The sequence below is a fragment of the Synchiropus splendidus genome, chromosome 8 (genome assembly GCF_027744825.2).
Source record: "Synchiropus splendidus isolate RoL2022-P1 chromosome 8, RoL_Sspl_1.0, whole genome shotgun sequence".
Taxonomy (NCBI): domain Eukaryota; kingdom Metazoa; phylum Chordata; class Actinopteri; order Syngnathiformes; family Callionymidae; genus Synchiropus; species Synchiropus splendidus.
The window spans coordinates 14,669,392-14,689,801 of record NC_071341.1 but is presented as its reverse complement, the minus strand read 5'-3'; the positions used below and the strand labels follow the sequence as shown (position 1 = coordinate 14,689,801).

Genomic DNA, 20,410 nt, shown 5'->3' with positions numbered 1-20,410 from the left:
GTGGACCCTTGGGTCCAATTACCCACGAGCGTTTGCTTTTAGGGTGGTGACGAGCAGATGGTTGCTTTTAAACGGGCCCCAAAATGAGATTAAAGGAGTGTGTGGTTTTATGCATGCGTCGCACGGCAGATAAACTATTAGTCAATCCTGCCTAAATCTGTTATCAACCATTCTTCAGGTCATTTTTAATTCTCATTTGCTCAATTCATTTTTTCAAAAAATTCGTTTACCATATTTTTTGACACCATTTCTTTTTTAGTTTATACTTTTACAGTTTCATGCATTTGGTCCATTTTATTTCTTCATTAGTTCATTCAGTTTTATTGTATACATTTTTTGGATTCCACTCCTGGTATTATTTCGATAAAATATCTTATTCAGTTTATACACTTTTTGATGTTTTCTTACTTTTTAAAACAGATGTAGATTTGATGTATAACACTATTACACATTAAAACATCTCTTTTTCATGCTGTATTTTTTAATTTTTGTTTGCTTCTTTAATCACATTATTTTTTGTGTATTCACCTCATTCAAGTATATTGAGTGAAGTGTTATTTATTAAAAATATTGAATTCAGTTTGCGGCCTTTTTAGATGCTGCTATGCTTCATATCACTACATATGTCTTTTATTTAATTTAGTTTGTTCGTTGCAGCATTTATCTTATTACATTTTCACATTTATTACCTTTGGGTCAATACTTCATCTCCTCCCCAGTTGGTTATCTAATATTACCTACCCTCCCGAGTCCATTGGTTGGTATTATCAAGGTGATATCGAAACAAAAAAATCTATGGAATTTTGTACATGTCCATATTGATTGACACGCCGGCCGACTGTTCATCATCATGGTAGCTTCTTTCTTTTGGGAAACTCAACATTTCCCTCCTCTCCGCAGGATCCCGTCTGCGCCAAGAGGACTCCCCACCCAGGATTGTGGAACACCCGTCTGACCTGATCGTGTCCAAAGGGGAGCCGGCGACTCTCAACTGTAAAGCGGAAGGTCGGCCCAGTCCGACGGTGGAGTGGTACAAGGACGGGGAGCGCGTGGAGACGGACAAAGATGACCCCAGATCGCACCGCATGTTGCTACCCAGCGGCTCGCTTTTTTTCCTGCGCATCGTTCACGGACGTCGGAGCAAACCGGACGAGGGAGCCTACGTGTGTGTGGCACGCAACTACCTGGGCGAGGCCGTCAGCCGCAACGCGTCGCTGGAAGTAGCATGTAAGTCACGCGTCTCTTATTCCTCTGCCGATGAAGCTTCACCAAATAAGATATTTGGATTCATGAGACGGACAGACCGGACTTGAGGCAGCGCGAGCAGAGGCAACAGTGGTTTGAGTATTATAAAGCACATGTTATGGAACATGAACATGTGTCTATGTGAGCCTTCGGTCAATATCAGTCAAACCACGTCTCATCCTTTCTTGAGCTCAAACCCCTTTTAAACTTAGAGACTTCATAAATGCTTTTGTATTCGAGAAGAGGCAAAGATCTTTCATCAAAGACCAAACCAAGCCTTAATATTTTTACAACTCTTCTAGGTCAAGTGGTACAGTGGTGCAGGCTTAGTGTAGCGTCTTATCCAATGCAGCATTGGCTTAACCTCAGTGTCTCATTTCAGCCTGTTTTTCTTCAGCAGGTCTTTCTTTAGTCATGGTCCTGACCTCTCATGTCTCGGTCTCAAACAAGAATGCACCGTGTACAACAGCATTTGAAGCTGGAGCACTGATATTCTAGGCTAACCATGTATCCTGTTGACAAGAAGTTTGGTTCTAAACCTAGCATACGCGTCTATGCACGGGAGCTTTTGACAACTGGGTGTCTCATTGGTCAGTGGGTGTTTGGAGATTGACGGGAGCAGATCAAAGTCCAAATGGACATTTGACACATGCTGTGAGCAGCGACTCTGTGAACATTGATGGCCGAAAAAAAATTGAGCTGCTGGCTCATATTACCTTTGAAGATGAGCTTCACTCCCAGCAGGCTCAAGCTGGGCTTCCTTCCGCTGGAGCCACTTTCAGGGACCCCATACCACCCTTAGCTGTGAAGCGGAGTCTCAAACGAGTCTTGCTGCAACTGACAGTTCTTCTTTCCTTTTTTTAAAGAAAGTGGTGTGTTGATATTTTGTCCTGACAAAAAACAAGGTTCTTTTTATCACAACAAATATCTGTGAAAGATTCAGGATGTGGTCTCCAAATACGTCGTGTGGTGTCATCATTTAGAGTATTTACAGAAAAACCGTGAAATGTTCCGTTCCGTTGAGGCTGTAATCATCACCTGCTGAAGCGTCTCTTCAGAATAATCATGTATTTCTCTGGAATTTGATGTGGTTTCTTTGATTCTCTCCGGCGCCCTCCCATGGGCTTAACACCGACCCCCAGGTGCTAAACTGCATGACAGCAGCTTGATCTATCGATTGCTGAAAGAGTGCTCTCCAACACTAAATGAAAATTCATGAAAAATTGATGAAGTCACTGGATTATTTTAGGTTTTCCCCCTCCGCGTTGTTTCTCCTAATTATTCCGACACTTAGGAATATCGGTTGACCGATAGAAGGAGTTAAGTAAAGGCACCGTATATCTTAAAGGGCTTAAAGGATCAGAGGGCAGGTACTGAGAGTGGAGGGAAGTGCCTTCGTGGTTACGCAGTAAAGGAAAGAGGAAAAGTGTTGGGAGCTTAAGCAGGTCAGGCTCCAGCCTTGGGTCATGCTTCGAGAAAACAATGCCATTGATCCGTCATTGAGCGAAGTGGCCTCCCAACCATGGTACCGACACCTGCTTTCATTAGACTTTTGCTTGAAGTGGTCTTGCAACACACAAAAAAATCTCACTTTACAGAAGAGCGACACTTTGACTTCACCACTGTTTTCTGCATATATGTCAAACCCAAGGTCTGGGGGCCAATACTGCCCCCCAAGTCACATCTTGCGGCCCGGTAGTGCTTTGAAAACATGCTGTTTTTAAGGCCCACCTAATGTACACCATCGCTTATACTGTGTTTATTATACAGGTAGATTGCGGTGTTCAACAATAGGACTGTAGCTATCAGTACCTTCATGTCCCTGGCTCTTATGCAGATGCAGTTCGAAGTGAATGTGGTGAAGGAAGTATGTCTTAACAGTTAGGAGGGAGGGCAGCGTACGTATTTTGGCACGGCACCCTCTTCTACACTTCGCTTCTAACCGACATCCCATTCTTGTTTTAATAAAAAACATTTTGTTCAGCCCCTAACTTGGGCTGTGCTCCTTCCATGGTTGAGTTTGACACCCTTGCTCTGGGATTCGCTCACCAAACCGGCCACCTTTTATCTCACCCATCAGCCTTCAGGGGAGCAGGGGCCACCCCCCAAATCCCACACAGCTTGTTGCTGTGATTAGTGTTATCAGGTCCTGACATCCGTTGGCTGGCCGTAAAGCTAATAGCTGCAAATATCCTACATATATAATCTATGTTAAAGTGGTTTTATGTCCTTGATATGCTTCTTTCTATCGCCTTTCCTTCACGCGAGCGCACCTTTGCCCCCTCCCTTTCATTCACGACTGGCTGAGCAGGATTCTGGGGAGATAATTGAATTGCTGCTTGGACGCAGATTGAAGTCAGTGTCCACTGGTTTGGCTAGTGAACGCCGGACCTCAAGCAGGGCTGGACTCTGTCTGTCACAAATGTGGAGCAAGGGGGAAGAGACCTCTGCAAAGTGCCTCTGCATTATTAATAAGAGCCAGATTGGAGGGGCGGAATTGCTGCGCTCCAGACATGTTTTCTTTAAGTGTTTAATGCACAATATTTACTCACAGACTTCAACTGCTTTCTTTGACTTTGGAGCGAGTTAAAATGCTTATGCGGCGCTTACGTCTGCGTTCTAGTTTTCTTTACAGCCACGCTGCAGTATTTGTACGCTTCACACAGAAGTAAAAACACATTGCCTAACAGCTATCTAAGCAGCCGGCTTTGTAATCTAATTCCTCCTCGTGCTGCTCTGCGAGCCGGCGAGATGGGATGGATACGCAGCGAATACGAGGGGATGTGCCCCCTTTTCCTCTCTTCACAATAAACTAGGTCAATGAGCAGGTTCATAAATCATAGTGAAGCCCGTGTCAGAAATTCTAGCAGCAGCCACCGCTGCTGAATAAATTGCTAGCCTAGCGAATATCAGTGTATATGTAAGTGTGACAAGGCGCACCTGGGGCGATGGATCCTTCGGAAAATGTTAATTAGCCCCGTGTTTTCAGGTAAATTGGTTGCAGGCCTGTGATGCGGATACGAGCCGGGGAACAGTTGCACTCTGATTCTTATGAGTGACCCAGCACCTGCGTTGAGTGTAGGTGGTATGCAAATTAAAGGTCTTGGGAGTTGGCGACCATCGGAGCAACAAAGCAAATGAGGACGCCACATCTTCAGCTTTGCATCCTCCTGAGTTCAGCTTCTAACCTTTAAAAATGCAAATGACTCGAGATGAAACAGACGTCTTGGGTTGGCGCGTGGAGTTGCGCCGGTCCTCTGATATCATCCGGTGCCACACCCCTGCATTTAAGTTGATCATATGGTGGCGTTTGGTCCTCGTACAACAAGGCAAATAGCAGAAAGAATAGAGACAGGAGAGAGGCGAGTGGTGAGGTAAGGAGGGAGGCCAGGCTGTTCCTGTTGTGTCCACTGTGAGGCGGGAAGCTAATGAAAGGACCAGGCCAGGTGGAGCCAGGTGGGGAGGCTTTCATGACCTGGGCTTCTTAAGAGATGAGAATGGCTTGACATATGATGCTGCGAAGACACCTGCACTGATCCCAGGGTGGAACCCTGCTGCTCAAGGGGCCTGCAAGAAGCTAGCTTCGCTAGTCTAGAGCGCATCTGGGAGAAAGTGGCACGTAGCATAATGCCAAAGTTTCTAGCAATATATTTGTTTGAGAAAACAGCAGGTTGGCCGTGTTTTGTTTTGCTTTGAAATGCAGTCGTATAGGTGTCTTTTTGGGGCACCTATGTTTAAAAAAAGGTTTGGATTTGTGTGTAGGGCATTCGATTTATCGGCATTTATGACGTCATCATGATCGGACGATCAAATACAAATACAAGCCGATTTTTTTTATATTTTTTTATTATTTATAATAACATGCTATTTCTATCTATACATGATGTGAAATTTTATTATGCTTTAAAATTTGACCTTACAATGTAAAAGTACCAAAACAAAGCAAGCATTTCTCTGGAAAATTACACAGCTTGTGCACAGTGGACCTGCAGCTGCAGACATGAGAGCCAGCCAGCCATGATGGCGGCTGTTCGGCAAAACTTCCCTGTCAAGAAAAATGACAGCAGCTCACAAGGTGTGCACCCACAGACTGAGACGCAGCATTTAAACAAGAAAGTTGGCCTCAAATCACCTCAGTCAACATTCCAGTATTTAACAAGTGAAGTTTACATTGTGGATTTGGTCTGTTCAATGTTTTGAATGTTTTCTAGACTGCGTTGTTCGGTATTATTGTTAACTAGTAGGTTTGTGTAATTCATCAACATAAAAAAGTGTCTTGTGTGGTTTAGTTGAGGAGGAAAAAAAAACAATCTGCAAAAAAAAAATTGGTATCTGCTCCAAAAATGGCGGTCGGTGCATCCCTATTTGTGTGAGTTCCATCTGCAGATCCTGCTTTAAGAATTTTGTGTGCGACAGATGGAAGGCTTGAGGATGGTAAGGCGAGATAACCGAAAGGGTGCGAACAAGCCCGAGTGTGGGAAATATCTTCCTGTGAGAGAGAGGACAAATCCCTGATTAAAAGTGTCAGCTCTGTGTCTGGGCAGCTGGAGTTTGCTGACCTCTGTAAAGAGGTGTTGTTATCTGTTGGGATTCGCACACAGACAAAGTGTCCACACTCGCCTTCTCACTCCGTCACACGCAAACAGCTCCGTTACCACGGAATGTGCTCCGGCCACAGACGCTGCAGTGCGATCTTTTGGAGTGGTTTTTTAAAGACGACGTTCTGCCACATCCCATCTGCTCTGTAATGCGGCAAGGAAAAAAAAAAAAAAAACACTTGTCCGCAAAAATTATGAGCAGATTAATCACAGCCACTACCAGCTCTCTGACCTTTCCCTGTCACACACACCAATTCACAGATTCACACGCGATACATACTGAGGCTGCAACTTTTGCTATCCTCCATGGGCAGCGTGTCCCGACTGTGACCTCTTTACGTTACTCTGGATCAGGAACTCTGGCTAAGATTGTTGTGTGGCGAGAAAACGTAACGCAGAGGTGTCAAACTTAATCCTGCAAGGCGCCGAAATTTCAACCATCGGCCGCGTTGCTGGCTGAAGAAAATTCAGATTTATCGGAAGCGGCATTCTTTGAGTTCAAACAAGCTCTGATATCAGTCTCCCTTTAAGTTATTGGAGTCTTATTCTAGCATAAGCTTATGATCTGTTAGCTTCAATCAAAGCACACACATCGTCCTCCTTCACCACTGACTCACAACACAGTCTGGCTCAGATCTTGACACATTCTCTTTTATCAGGATTATTTTTTCACATGAGAACATGCTTTGTTGATCTCTTCAGTTTTGGGGTTTTGGACCACAAAAACTGATTTGGCGGGTGGCATTCGGCCCCCTGGCCTTGACTTTGATACAGGTAATTCAACTAATGAACACACCAGTACCCTGAATACAACTAATATTCAGTCACTGATCCTTCTTTACTTGTTCTACCTAGTGTCTCTATCTCCGACTTTCTCCGTCCACATGTCCAAGCAACCTGAGTCAGCATGACTTCCAAGTCTGCGGCGACCTTAACCCTCCACGAGTCTCTCTCCGCAACCGTGTCACCCTCAAGTGTTCAGACCTCATCTAACAGGCGTGTGGCACTTTGTCATGGATGCCGCGGCCGGTGGAGTGAGTCGTCAAGTGAGGAACGCTGAGCAAGCCTCTTCTCACACCCATTAGCGCCCGGCAAGATGAAGCACCCGTCGCTCTGTGTTTTGTTTCTTTTATACACCCTACTCTCGCGCCTTCACACTCCGTCTTTCACTCTTCACGGCGACACGGTTATTGATGGCCTCCCCACTCCGACAATGCGGGTCTATTGCTTTGTTTATTCCTGCATGCCTGAGTTTTTCCTCTTCCCCGACGTTCCTCATGCCCCGTACACATCCTTTGCACGGCAGGCACTTACTCTTCACTGACAGAGAAATAAATATTTGCAGCGAAATTGGGTCCGTAAAACACACATGCTCAGCAGCTTTGTCTTAAAATATGAGCACCGCCTGGCTGCCGTCCTCTTTATAAAGAGCTCACCGCCGAGCTTGTTCTCCATGCAGGCAATTGCAGATGTAGACGGAGCTATAAATTATTAAAATCTGTCTGCAGCAGATTATTGATCAGGTTTCTAACACAGCCGTTTGCCTTCACACATGAGTTGATGTAGCATTTGTTTAGCCGATACTCAATTAAGGTTGATTCATTTATGATTTTTTTTTTTTTTGATCGGTTATATTTGACATTGTATGAATTCGTATTACAACCATGAAAATATTGATTTAGCAAGAATACAGCACAATAATCTCAACATGTTTAAGATTAAAGAAAGCTGTTCAGGATAAATTCAAGGGTTTAAAGGTGAATATCTGAAGTCTTTAGATTCATATGTTCCGATCGGCTCATTCGTTCCTTATCTATCCCTGCTATATAGGCCGATAGTTGAGGAGTAACCTGGACGGGTTGCCAGTCCATCCCAAAAATCACTGAAGTCAAATGCAAGTCTGAATTAGGTGATTTGGGTGATTCCATTTTGACAGGAATTCTTGATCGAGATCGATTGAAGTCTGAATTTTTGAGGTCTTTTTAAAGAAGGAAAGTCTGAATTTCCAGAATTAAGAAGGTAGTTTGAATTAGAAGACGAAAAAAAAATAGAATTTTGAATGTCTGAAACTGGACGATTCAGCAAAAACTGTGACATAAACTCCAGAAAAAGATTTCCACAACTAAACACTTCAAAACAGAAGTGAGCTCAACACTTACCCACAACTACTCCCCAGACACCCCGCATAAACGCTGTATCCTGAACTCAGTCTTGGGTCTCAAGTTCTCAAACAGCTGCCGGCTAAGCGAATCGGGTCGGTCTGGTACCTCTCTATTTGTTGACACAAGACAAGTGAGTGATGATAATATTAATCGAAAAACGTGACCCTCGCTGAAATCCCTGTGGACGGCCGCATTCTCAGGGTGGCTCGCTATTGAGTCCACCCAGGATTGGATCCTCTGACCCTTGAAAAACCCTTTTGCCCTCGCCTATCCACCCCAGTTCCCTGTCAAACCATAATTCCTTAACCCAGTCCTCCTCTCCGATGAATGCGTCCCTGTTGTGACCCACCTCCCCCCCAACTACCTCCCTTTCCCCCCAAGACGGTAATCCATCATTTGGAGCTGGAAACGAGGTGACAGTGTCGAGGGCTGAAGTTCAGGCAGCGGCTGATACGGGTTTGAATCAAATGTGGAGGAAATTGATTCGGGCTCTAGTGTGTGGAAGGGTGCCTTATTTCTGTATTGACGTAGCCGGTTCGACTGGCCATTATTTCCTTGGTTAGTTTCTCACACTCCTTTAGGCTCATTCATACACGCTTTTGTGCATTGATGCAGGATGCCCAATGTTTCTGCCGATTGATCTGCTGAAAGGGTCAAGACTCGACCCTGGATCTACTTTATGGTTCCTTTTAGATTGAGTTAGTGGCGCCAATGGAAATAAATACTTGACTCCGTAACGTACAAAACATGTTCCGCAACGGGTTTCTTGCATGGCATGGTTACAAAACTTTTTTTTTTTGCTTCATCACAAAGTGTGTTGTGTCACTTGTGTGTACAATAAAATCTTCTGCTTTTATTCATTTTCTCTTTTTTACTATCTTTGTGTTACCTTGTTAAATGTTTGTTAGCTGAAGTCAATCTTTATTGGGTCAGTTTATAGAGTATTTGTTGTAATTCATCCCCATTGAATTTGGCCTCCTATAGTCCTAATGAAAGACTTAGTCATGATCTCCCTTCAGTGGTCCCACAGATCACGTTCTCAGTGACTCGGATGTTTTCTCGCAACATGGACTGATATTATGTTTGATTGCGTTTTCAGTTGGGGATGCTATCAGCCCGCAGATCCCTCAACAGCTGCAGACCAGTGCCGAAACCCGATCCTCAAGTCTCCATCCTTCCCTCACCCTTTTACTGCCGCTCCACTCCCTCCACCCCCCACCCCTCGTTTCCGTTCCTGCTTTTTGAAAGTGATACTCAAATCGCCTGATCATTTTCAAAAATGAGCGGAGACAAGATCAAATGTTTTAAGACCGCGGTGCTAAAACAGGCGCGGTTCCATTCCGCTTTACAGCTTTGGCATTTCATGATTCCTCCGCTGCCTCTGATGGCCCGACCTGGGGAGGATGTGGAACTGCTGCTGTGTCTAGTTGAAGGTGACCTTGTGTGTTACCGAGTTAATGGCTTCCTATCCCGATGTGGAGAGGTTCTAAGTGCTGTCTCCGCCTGTTCAACTGCCCCAGGATCAGCCTCAGAAATGACTAAGAAGCAGAAGTGGACGCTGGTACCCGGTGCTGTTTGTTCAGCTGCTGCCGTAGACGGGCTGATCAGGTGCTGAATGTGATGACATCACATGGCGGATGAGACTGGGGCTTGTGGTATGTGTGGCCACCTGCTCCTACAGCTGTAAGCGTGACTAGCAGCCAGCAGGGCAGATGACTTACTGGGCAAACGCACGGACCGACAGAACAAGGAGCCGACTTGTGATGCCATCCATGAGCTCGGATATTCAGCCTGACCACTTCAGCAATGACGTGGCTGAAGGCCAACACAAAAGGAATCAGAACGTCCTATTGAAATGCTAAGCATAATCTTATCTACATGGCTCTTGCTGCCCGCTCTTGCTGCCCGCCCTTGTGTCCTACACTGCGCAGGGCAGAGCTATTAAAGTCGGAGCCAGGAGAACCAGTGTGGGTATTTGGGCTCAAAAATGTAGCGTTATTGAGCAGTTTTCATTATACTGCGACATCATTCACAACAAAACGCCAAGCGCGACTCGCAGTACGGCATCATGCGATGCTGATGGGATCGTGGACATTGTCTGAGATCCCCTCTTTGCGCTGGAAGTAAAACTGTGTGGCGCTGAGCTGCATGTGTGGAAGTGATGATGTGCGCGCTCATTTGACCCAGCTGATCTTTAAAAGCCATTAATGCTCTCCAGTTTCACATGTGCGCATCCTCACCAAAGTCAGGGCTCAGACACAGTCAAAATAAAAGCGCACGCACACACACGCTAAGCGATTCCGGTTCTGTCATCCAACTGGCACGGGCAACATTTACCCATTTGAGACCTAAATGGCGCAGAGAGGGGAAAATGAACCCCCAGACAGCCCCCCTGTAATGGAGCTGAAAAGGACAGCTTAATTGGCTAGCATAAACCATGGCCGAGCGTTCACTGTGAAATTTACATGTTAGCTTTTTTCCTCGCGCTCATCTTCTCAATAAAGGTCCCACCGGTGCTCACGTGGTGGATACGCTCAATCACGACTCTGGCACTTCACCAAACAGTCTGTATAAATTTTCATATTTTTATGTCATACTATTTGAACTAATGCCATTTTATATTATTTATATTTTTCAACATCATTTCATCATACCTTCAGAAGTTCTCTGACTGAGTACAGGGCTTTTGGTGGAGGACTTTGTTGCTTGGTGTGAGCTGAACCATCTGCACATCAATGAGGCAAAGTCCAAAGAACTGGTGGTGGACCTAAGGAGGACCAAGTCTCCTGTGACCCCCATTTCCATCTGGGGGGGTCACTGTGGATGTAGTCGAGGACTATAAATATCTCGGGGTCCTCATAGACAATAATCTGGACTTGACTCGGAATACCGAGGCACTTTACAAAAAAGGAGAGAGTCGTCTCTACTTCTTGAGGAGGCTCAGGTCCTTCAGCGTCTGCGGGACAATGCTGAAGATGTTTTATGAGTCGCTGGTGTCCAGTGCCATTCTGTTCACTGTGGTTTGCTGGGGCAGCAGATTGACGGTGGCGGACACTAACAGACTCGACAGACTCATCCACAAAGCTGGTGATGTGGTGGGGGTGAATCTGGACTCCTTGGAGATGGTTATGGAGAGAAGGATGCTCCTGAAACTAAGGAGCATCCTGGACAACATCAGCCACCCCCTCCATCAGCTCCTAGTCCGAGACAAAAGCACATAGACCAACAGACTGAGACTACCCATGTCAAAGACCGAGCACCACAGGAGGTCCTTTCTACCTGTGGCAATAAAAACGTACAATTCATCCCTGAAAAAATGATAATGAATTTTCTTGCACATTGTTTCTAAGCAATTTAGTATAGCTTTTTTGCACTTTATAATATTTTTTTTTTTTTTATTTATTGTGATATGTTGTCTATAGACCATGTTGTGAACACAATTTCCCTTGGGATTGATAAAGTTTTTCTGATTCTTATCTATATCTATTGTCAAACTGAGGCCAAATACGGCCCAATTTTTCGGGCCCACATGACGCTCAAATATGCCTGTGGTTTGCGATGAAATGTTCAATTCAAGTTCAGCCGAAACTAGAGCACCAGACTACAAGGCGAGTTGACGTCATCAAAGATCACAGTGTTTAGGAATATTTTACAAATGTAAATAAAATGAAATGGAAGCTGATGTTCTAAGGAGCCACCATGTTGTGAAACCTGATCCAGCTATCAGGACACGCTTTAAAAAAGCATGTTTTTTTTATATCCTATTGCTGGGGAAGAGTTCCTCTAACACAATTCAGTAGTAGCAATAATAAGTGACTGTATATCAGAGTGTGCTTGGCGTGCGTCCCCACTTGTCTGTCAGGATTACGAGGCCTGTAAATAGCTCCTGTTATCAGATTCCCAGATCCTGAGCCGAGTGTAGTTGTCTGAATGATTTAGCTCCATTCAGGAGGTTGATGAGCCAGTTGCACCTTTCGGTCCAGATATGCTGACCTTTAACCAGCGTGGAACATGACCCCTGACGGATCATCGATTGACCATCGTATGACCCCGAGTCCTGAGAACAGAGAGCCATTGAGAGGCATTTTTACGCCGCTAATGCAGTTATGATAATATTTTTTAATGGGAGGGAAGCTGTTCCCGTCTAATGCAATTTCCAGCTTCATGATTCAAGCATCCGTCATGGTTTGGCTTCGGTGTATTTGTCTTTGTTGATGCGACTCAAGCTACTTTGTGCCGGACTCGATTTCTTTATCTGGACTTCGCATCTTGCTTCGCTGGCAACCCCCACTCCTGCCGCCTTATGGCCTAAATTGCTGGCTGTGGATGAGAACAGTTTCAGCCCAGCAGCCAAAGAATCCATCGCCACTACACGAACTCATCCTGGTGATGAAATTAGCAGCCTTCCTCATAAACCTCTTGATTCAATTAAGGATGCTGAAGAGGAGACGACAAACGGCGAGGATGGAAATCCCTCAACAGTGTCAAGTGGGGTGTTGATTATCATTAATATTCTTGGATCTCCAGTTTCACCCACCGTGCCGCCGCCTCCTACTGCTCGCACGAGAGCGTCTCACCTCCTCTGACTGCCTCCGTGTGCCAACCTCAGTCCTCCGTCTGCGCGTCTGTCTCTCCCCTCACCGGCAGCAGGGGGAGGGTTGGCCCAAGAACATGGCATCATTAACTTTGAGTGGCAGACGTTCGACGCAGGCAGGGCTGTCCTGTCACACCTCCCACCCACGCACGGGGTGTCCCTCGACCCCCATCACTTCTTCCTGTCATCCAACTTACTGGCTGCCTTTTTCTGAAGCAGCAAATATCATACACTTGATGCTCAGTCAGGGGTGAAGAATGGGCTGCAATGCACGCTCAGTGTTATATTATTTATTTGCACAGCACTCTGGAATATGTCTCGGAGGCGCCCTCTGTTTATTTTCAACTCCTCATATTCACCAGCTAAATTCTCATCTTCAGTTCAGTCTTGTTTCATTGGCATATATCCTTAAAACCCTGAAATCTGTTTTCAATCTTCCTTATCAGGTGCCGTGGGTAGTTTCAAGTCTTTTCTTTTCCCCAGACCAGTGGTCCGCAACCTGCGGCTTTTCTGCCGCTCTGCAGTGTCTCCCCTTGGCAATAGGTTTCTTTAATTTCTAGGTCAGCTGCTTTTTAAATATCACATTTTCCACAATTATGGATTTTGATGAGCCTCACAGCTCTTAACACTTTATGCTCATGAGCTCTTTGATACTGTTATTGTTGTAGTACTCAAGTGCGGTCTCAAATGCATTTTTCCTCTGCCTTGTCTTGGACTCAGATGGGGCAGACCTGGGATTTCTATTGAAGAGGGGTCATAACCAACAGAGAAAGCAGTTGTGTTGGTAAAAGAAGATATGTATCAGGGGTCCCAAACTGATCCACAAAAGTTCCTCAGTAGGGGCCGGTTTTTGTTGCCACTATTCTGGAGGTACCCTCACCCACTCATTTGTGGATCAGTTTGAGATTCCCTACAAATGCTGCCTTGGTCTTGTCTCGCTCTCGATCCTCCCAATATCTTGGTCTCGTCTTAGTCTTGACCTCCAAATATCTTGATCTTGTCTTTGTCTCAATCCTCCCAATATCTTGGTCTCGTCTTAGTTTTGACCTCCAAATATCTTGGTCTTGTCTCGGTCTCAATCCTCCCAATATCTTGGTCTCGTCTTAGTCTTGACCTCCAAATATCTTGGTCTTATCTCGGTCTCGATCCTCCCAGTATATTGGTCTCGTCTTACTCTCGAGCTCCAAATATCTTGGTCTTGTCTCAGTCTCGATTCTCCCAATATATTGGTCTCGTCTTAGTCTTGAGCTCCAAATATCTTGGCCTTGTCTTGATCTCGATCCTCCCAGTATATTGGTCTCGTCTTAGTCTTGACCTCCAAATATCTTGGTCTCGTCTTAGTCTTGAGCTCCAAATATATTGGTCTCGTCTTAGTCCTGAGCTCCAAATATCTTGGTCTCGTCTTATTCTTGAGCTCCAAATATCTTGGTCTTGTCCTCGCTTCTCTCCAGTCTCCATAATGACTTGGTCTGTTGGTGTGGTCTTGACTACTCTGACAGGCTGTCTCCGTCATGCTGCCTATGTATCATTCAGAATGCAAAAGCTACTTAAGGGGTCTTTCCTTGTTGTCCACTTCAACAGGAAATGGACTCCTTAAGTGGCACAATCTGACTCATTAATACGGATTATTTATTAAAATGTTCTGTCTTCATGGGTATAGAGGTTAATCTACCGCCACCCGGTGTCAAGCGCTGTCCTTGTCACCAGAATTGTGGCGCGTGCTGATGAGCCCCCTGTACCGCGATGCCCTGTCTCATTAATCACGAGGCACGAGCTCAAGCCCTGACAACACACAACCAGGTGGCCAGTTTCCTTCTGTGTGAAACGGGAAGATGAGATTATCAGCCAGCAGCTCCGGGAGCCTGGAGTCGTTTTCATCCGAGCTCACCAAGACGCCCACTTATCCGTCGCCAAACTTCTTTTTTTTTTTTTCCCCTGCTAGGTGGGTGCAAAGGTCAGTGGGTTTTCAAAGTTGTCACGGCAACTCTCAACCCCATCAGATGTCAGGCGGGCCGGCTAACCATGACGAATGCAGTCGCAGAGCTCCGCTTGGTCGGCCACCTCCTGCTGCAAGCCAGACAGGGAGGGAGAGAGCTGCCTTTTTGTCGGGCATCTCCTCCCTCACTGTGTTTATTGGATGTGGAGGTCAAAGGAGCTGTGCTAGAATGGCATCTAGGCTTTTATTGGGGGGTGAGAAGCGCTGGGCGAGGATTGTACTGCGTGATATTGGGGCTCAGAACAGGGCGATGGTCTAGTTGTGTCATGAGCGTGTAGCTGAGCTGTCACTTGTCTGTAATTGGCTTACATCAACCCTTGAGAGGCTCCAAGCTCACTGACCCACCATCACTTTATCTATGTGTGTGTTCATCTCTATTTACTCTCATCTCCAGTCAGCTAGCTACAACATTAATAAAGAATTCACTGTGATGGTTGGAACAATTCCCCAGTATCTGCCGTCTAAATCAATACACATAAAACCGCGCTAACATTGTTGTCCTTGAATCAGCTTGCTTCACTGGATTACAGCTGCTAATGTGACATAGTAGGTCTGCAGGTCTTCACATATTTTCTTTACATTGCATTTTGTAATGTCTATTATTGGGCAAGGTGGTAAGGCCCCGAGGCTGGATGAGATCCGTCCTGAGTATCTGAAATCCCTGGATGTTGTAGGGCTGTCGTGGCTGACACGCCTCTGCAACATCGCGTGGCAGTCGGGGACAGTGCCTCTGGATTGGCAGACCGGGGTGTGGAGGGTGTGTTCCAACTACAGGGGGATCACACTCCTCAGCCTCCCTGGAAAGGTCTATTCCAGGGTACTAGAGAGGAGACTTCGGCCAATAGTCGAACCTCGGATTCAGGAGTTTTCGGCCCGGTCGTGGAACACTGGACCAGCTCTATACCCTCCATCGGGTGCTCGAAGGTTCATGGGAGTTCGCCCAAGCAGTCCACATGTTCCTCCGCAGGGTGGCTGGGTGCACCCTTAGAGATAGGGTGAGGAGTTTGGTCATCCGGGAGGAGCTCGGGGTGGAGCCGCTGCTCCTCCACATCGAGAGGAACCAGCTGAGGTGGCTCGGGCTTCTGATCCGGATGCCCCCTGGACGCCTCCCTGGGGAGGTGTTTCAGGCATGTCCTACCGGGAGGAGACCCCGGGGAAGACCCAGGACTCGCTGGAGAGATTATGTCTCCGGTCTGGCCTGGGAACGCCTCGGGATCCCACGGGAAGAGCTGGAGGAGGTCTGTGCGGATCGGGAAGTTTGGGCTTCCCTGTTCCGAATGCTGCCTCCGCGACCCGACCCCGGATAAGCGGCAGAAGAAGGTGAAGGTGAAGGTGTTATTGGGCAAGTAGCAAATTGTGAGAGTGTTTTTGAGTTTGATCTGGGTCCAGGTTTTGAAAGAACATGACTTTTGTATTGTTTTTTTTTCCAACTCTGTTGTAGTGTTGCGCGGTAAGATTATCACTTTCATCCCCTGCCATCTAGGTTCAATGTCCAGTCTCTCTTTGTCACGAACCAGTTCACTTATTTCGATTTGAATATGTGGAGTCATATGCACTGTGCTTTTAACCGCGTGTTAAATGATCTTCATGACCAGCCTGAAACATTTTCTCCCCATCTCCCAGAAACGCCACTGAATGGAATCAATCTCAGAAATCTCCCCTTTAGTTGAAGGGCTTTTGGAGAAATTGGGAGGCAGCTTGAGTTAATCCGAATTCTAAACCTCATTGGAGACCTGATTGATCTGTGACCTGGGGTCAGGGGAGTGTCAATAGATGAACTCTTAATGTATCGTTCTTCACCGTCATGTCAAACAGCTTTCACACCAGCTCTGAGCCGAATCTCTCCTCTCTTTGTTATTCACTAGGATAAAACCAACAGCTGTTTTAATAAAAAAAAACACCCCGTCGTTCTCCAGTCCTGCTGGCTCCATCACTCTGGCGGCATCAGAGATCTCTGGGAGAAGGAGCCTCCAGTGTGCATGCTTGATGATGGTCTAATTGGACGGGGTGACCTTTCCTCACTGTAATTTTGAAGCGACGTGGGGCGCTGGGAGTGTGAACGCATTAAAAAGCAGCAGGGGTGGCCTGATTGATGCGTGCCACGGTGGGCGTGTCGCTGCATGGACAATGACAGGTAGAAGGACAGTAACATATGAGTCCACAGCTGTTGACTGGGAGTGGATGGTGGGACGGAGACATGGGAGGTGGCCCCAGCCAGACTGACTGATTGCTACCGCCTGGCACCTCATAGTCCTCGCTACAAATTAGATTCTGGACCGGGGAGAGTGGTGAGAGAAGTAGGTCCTGATCAAGTCGTCCGCTTCCTTGTACAGTATATGGCGTGGAGCCTCCTAAACTTCAAGGCCAAAACACCTGTTGTTGTAACGTGTGGTGGTTTTGTTGACGTGTGTAAGAGCATTTCTGTTCCGCTGGAGTGTGTTTTTCTATCAGGAATGAGTCACAGCGTGGCCAACCGGCTTGTTTTGGTGCGTCGACTGGTGGATGTAGTGTGACGCTGGAACTAATTCCAGTGTATTTGTTTGACTTGGTGTGAGCAAGCTAAGCGCGAGTCCTGCTTAATATTCCGCCGCATGCTGACAAAGAGAGCCTGTGGTGGGTAGAAGATCTCAAACTGGGGTTTCTGGTGAATTGCAAGGGAAGAAATGTACAGGTCAGTAAAGTGCTTGGCGAATAAGAAAACGATATTTTAATCCAGTTGGTTTCACACGGAAGACTGGATGATATTCAAATGGTTACTAAGCTAGATGGCGCTTCTTGTAGAGGAAGTCAGAGCTGACGCTAGTCACTGACAGGTTCATTCGTCGACTAGTCGTGATATCAACGTTCTGTTTGCCATGTTTGTCTGTTTGTCAGCCAGTACATGTCCTATGCCAACAAGTTGACTGATCGCAGTGGTAGTCTGTGACTAGTCGACCAACAAAATAGCAGCCCTATTTTTAAGTTAAAACAAGGAGCCAGTTAGGATGCTTTCAGGTTGTTGTCAGGAAAACTGCACTTTTTGTTTTCAAGTTAGGTACGTGTATTTAACACGGCATTGTATATACATGATCCAGCATGATAAAGTCGTATCGTATTGTGAGGTGCATTGTTAGGGTATGAAAACTTAATGTGCGTCCGTTCCAATTGTGCCATCTACAAGCAGTGTAGCAACTGCTTCGGTAGCTGTGTATTTCCATTTTTTACTGAAGGCTTTAGCATCTCTACTTTAGTTAAGGAACATTGTGGACTTTATGATTTAAAGATGCTTATACCTGTCGTGGTTTGGTAATAAAGGCTATTGTGTGAAACACTTGAATTATGATGAAAAAGCAGGAAGGATTTTAAAGGGGATTAAAGTCAGTGGTTCAGAAGACGATCACTGAGAATGGAGATCTTCATTTGAATTCATCTGCATGTGTGCAGCCCTTTAATCTGCTGGACTCTTCAGACCTAGCGCTCAGGAGAACATCATCCTCAAACCCCCCCCCCACTGTCTTTGAAGGGCTCTTGAGGCAGGCCACATTTGAAAACATCAGCTTTAACAACCTCAGCGAACATCCATGAAAAGCCTTGTGACGGCGGGGCCTTCAACCTTCTGTCGAACAGGTGTGTTTTATAGCACCGCGTGTCTCTTTTGGTCTTTGTGCAACAGCGCCACATCGCACGTGTGTACGTAGCCATTGATTTCTTAATGGCCGAAGCTGCGCTGGAGCGTTGCGCCAGCCGCGGCGGGAGGGTTGGAGTCAAACCTTTGCCATGTGAGGGCTGCGGGGAGCGGGCTAACGAGGTGTCCGAGCAGCTGACGGCTTTTGTCCTGTCGCCTGTGAGCGCTGAGGCCACAAAGAGCGTCCTGCGGAGAGTCCTGTCTGTTCTTTGTGTCTGCCCCTCTCCTCGGCCCGCCACTTTGGGCTACAAAAGGAAGTCATGCGAGGCCGAATTATGGCATCAGGTGGATGAGGCGCAGCTCTTGTCCCCCTTTTTTTCACCTCCTAATCCATCACTCCTGGAGGTCGGAAAGAAACATGTGTTGAGAATGTCTCCCTCTTTCAATTGGTGCAGCGTTATTTCCGCCGGCGGCAGATGATGGCTGCGTTATTGGCTTTTCTTTACTTTTACTCCTTCTTTTCAAAAGTGAGTGATGGTCTGAGCGCCGGCAGCTCTCCGTCACGTGTTTGCTGCTTGTATTTGCGCGCTCTCATTTTCTTTTCTTTGTTCTCCTCTCTAATTTATGAACCGCTACACTTGAGTGGGCCGAGTTCCTATTAAACCAGCTAGTGTTTGTCCTGGCCTTTCCTGCTCCACAGGAACCTCATCAAAATCCCCAATACTTAATACCACCGCTTGCCTGCGCTGGGCCTTTGGACGCCTCGGTGGGCTCGCTACCCAGTGGAGTCAAAGGTTGATGCTTCTTTTAGAAGCTAATGTGTATTCATTGTTCTGCGTCTCAACAGGAATCATCAGAGGAAGCCTCTACAGGTGTAAAAAGTGACCACTTATACGACACATTCTTATTCCTGGGGCATCATATCACATATCACCATAGCGTCCAAAGTCACTTTCATGTTAGATGATGCAATTCAGTCGAATGTTTCCCTCCTGTGGAATTACGTGACGCTCGAAAACAGTGGTTGGCTTAGAGCAAGTGAGGGATCACAATAATAAACTCTCATTGTTGCTGCACTTTGTCTACAGAGTATCTCATTTAGCGCTTCAAGGTGCCAACAAGTGTGCAGCATGAGTGAAGCACATGATCATGTGATGGCCCATATATACCTTCATACATCCCTGTTTTCCTTTTTTAGTCACTGCCAACAGGTTCAGGAAAATTCGAGGACCTATACGTCCATGTTCTACTCCGCATTCTCCTCCAGAGGAGGGTTGCTGTGCATGTTTCAGCATTCTGGACAAGTGGCCAGTCCATTACAGGGAAACACACATACAGACAAACACACATTGGACTGTGGGAGGAAATCAGAGAACCCAGAGAAAACTCAAGCACATACGGGGAGAAAAATAAACTGGCACAACAATGGTCCCATGGCCTATGATGGTCCACTTCACTTGATATTGCCCATAGGATATGCAAAATAAATTATCGGGAGAAGAAATTGTTATGACCCAAGGAACCAAATCAGAGGTGTCTTGAGTCAGCGCGGAAGAAGGTGTCCATGTCTAGAACAGTGTCTCATAATTTATCAGTTTATAATTAATGGTAAGGGTTTGTAAAAAGAAAGCTAAATGTAGTTTTCTAGAAAAATGACAAACATTAGCATGCTAAATGCTAAACCTTCTTTCCCAAGAAATGTCTAAACCGAGCAGAGTTGCATTACAGGCAACTATCACTGTCTGCTGGCAGTTTAAGTGTCCTGAACTGCTACATATGGATCCACTACTAGATGATGATCTGCATGATTTCATGAGTCATCTGCCTTGTAATGGAGGGCTGTTTGTACAGTTAAAAATGTGCTCTAACAGTTGTCCAGTGAGTCTGGCATGGAAGCCTGTGGACCAGGTTACGGACACTAGCCTCGTCCAATCTGCCTCACCCTGCTGTATTTGCTGTAAACTAAACTTCTCTTTGCCAAATATGTGACAAACTCAGTGAGTTTTTATTGGACTCCCTGGGCTTCTGCTCAGTTTAATGTGTCGCATCCACTTTGGTCTGACTTGAAGTCAAGAAGGAAGCGAGAGATAATCAGGAGAAGAATGGATATCACACAAAGGGTCTCACCAGAGTGGAAATCCCTCATTGTTTGCAAACCATGAAACCCGATTCCTGTAACAAGTCTCTGATCAGTGGAGCCAAGGCCCAAAG

General features: G+C 46.1%; 1 protein-coding gene across 4 annotated transcripts in view; it reads left to right on the top strand.

The window, feature by feature from the left end:
- The window catches only part of robo2 (roundabout, axon guidance receptor, homolog 2 (Drosophila)), a 317,321-nt gene that overhangs the window by 155,119 nt on the left and 141,792 nt on the right, over positions 1–20,410 (top strand). For all 4 annotated transcript variants that reach the window (XM_053872787.1, XM_053872790.1, XM_053872789.1 and 1 more), the window contains exon 2: positions 901–1,227. In XM_053872787.1, coding sequence (XP_053728762.1) covers positions 901–1,227 — 327 coding nt within the window. The remainder of the gene's footprint in view (positions 1–900; positions 1,228–20,410) is intronic.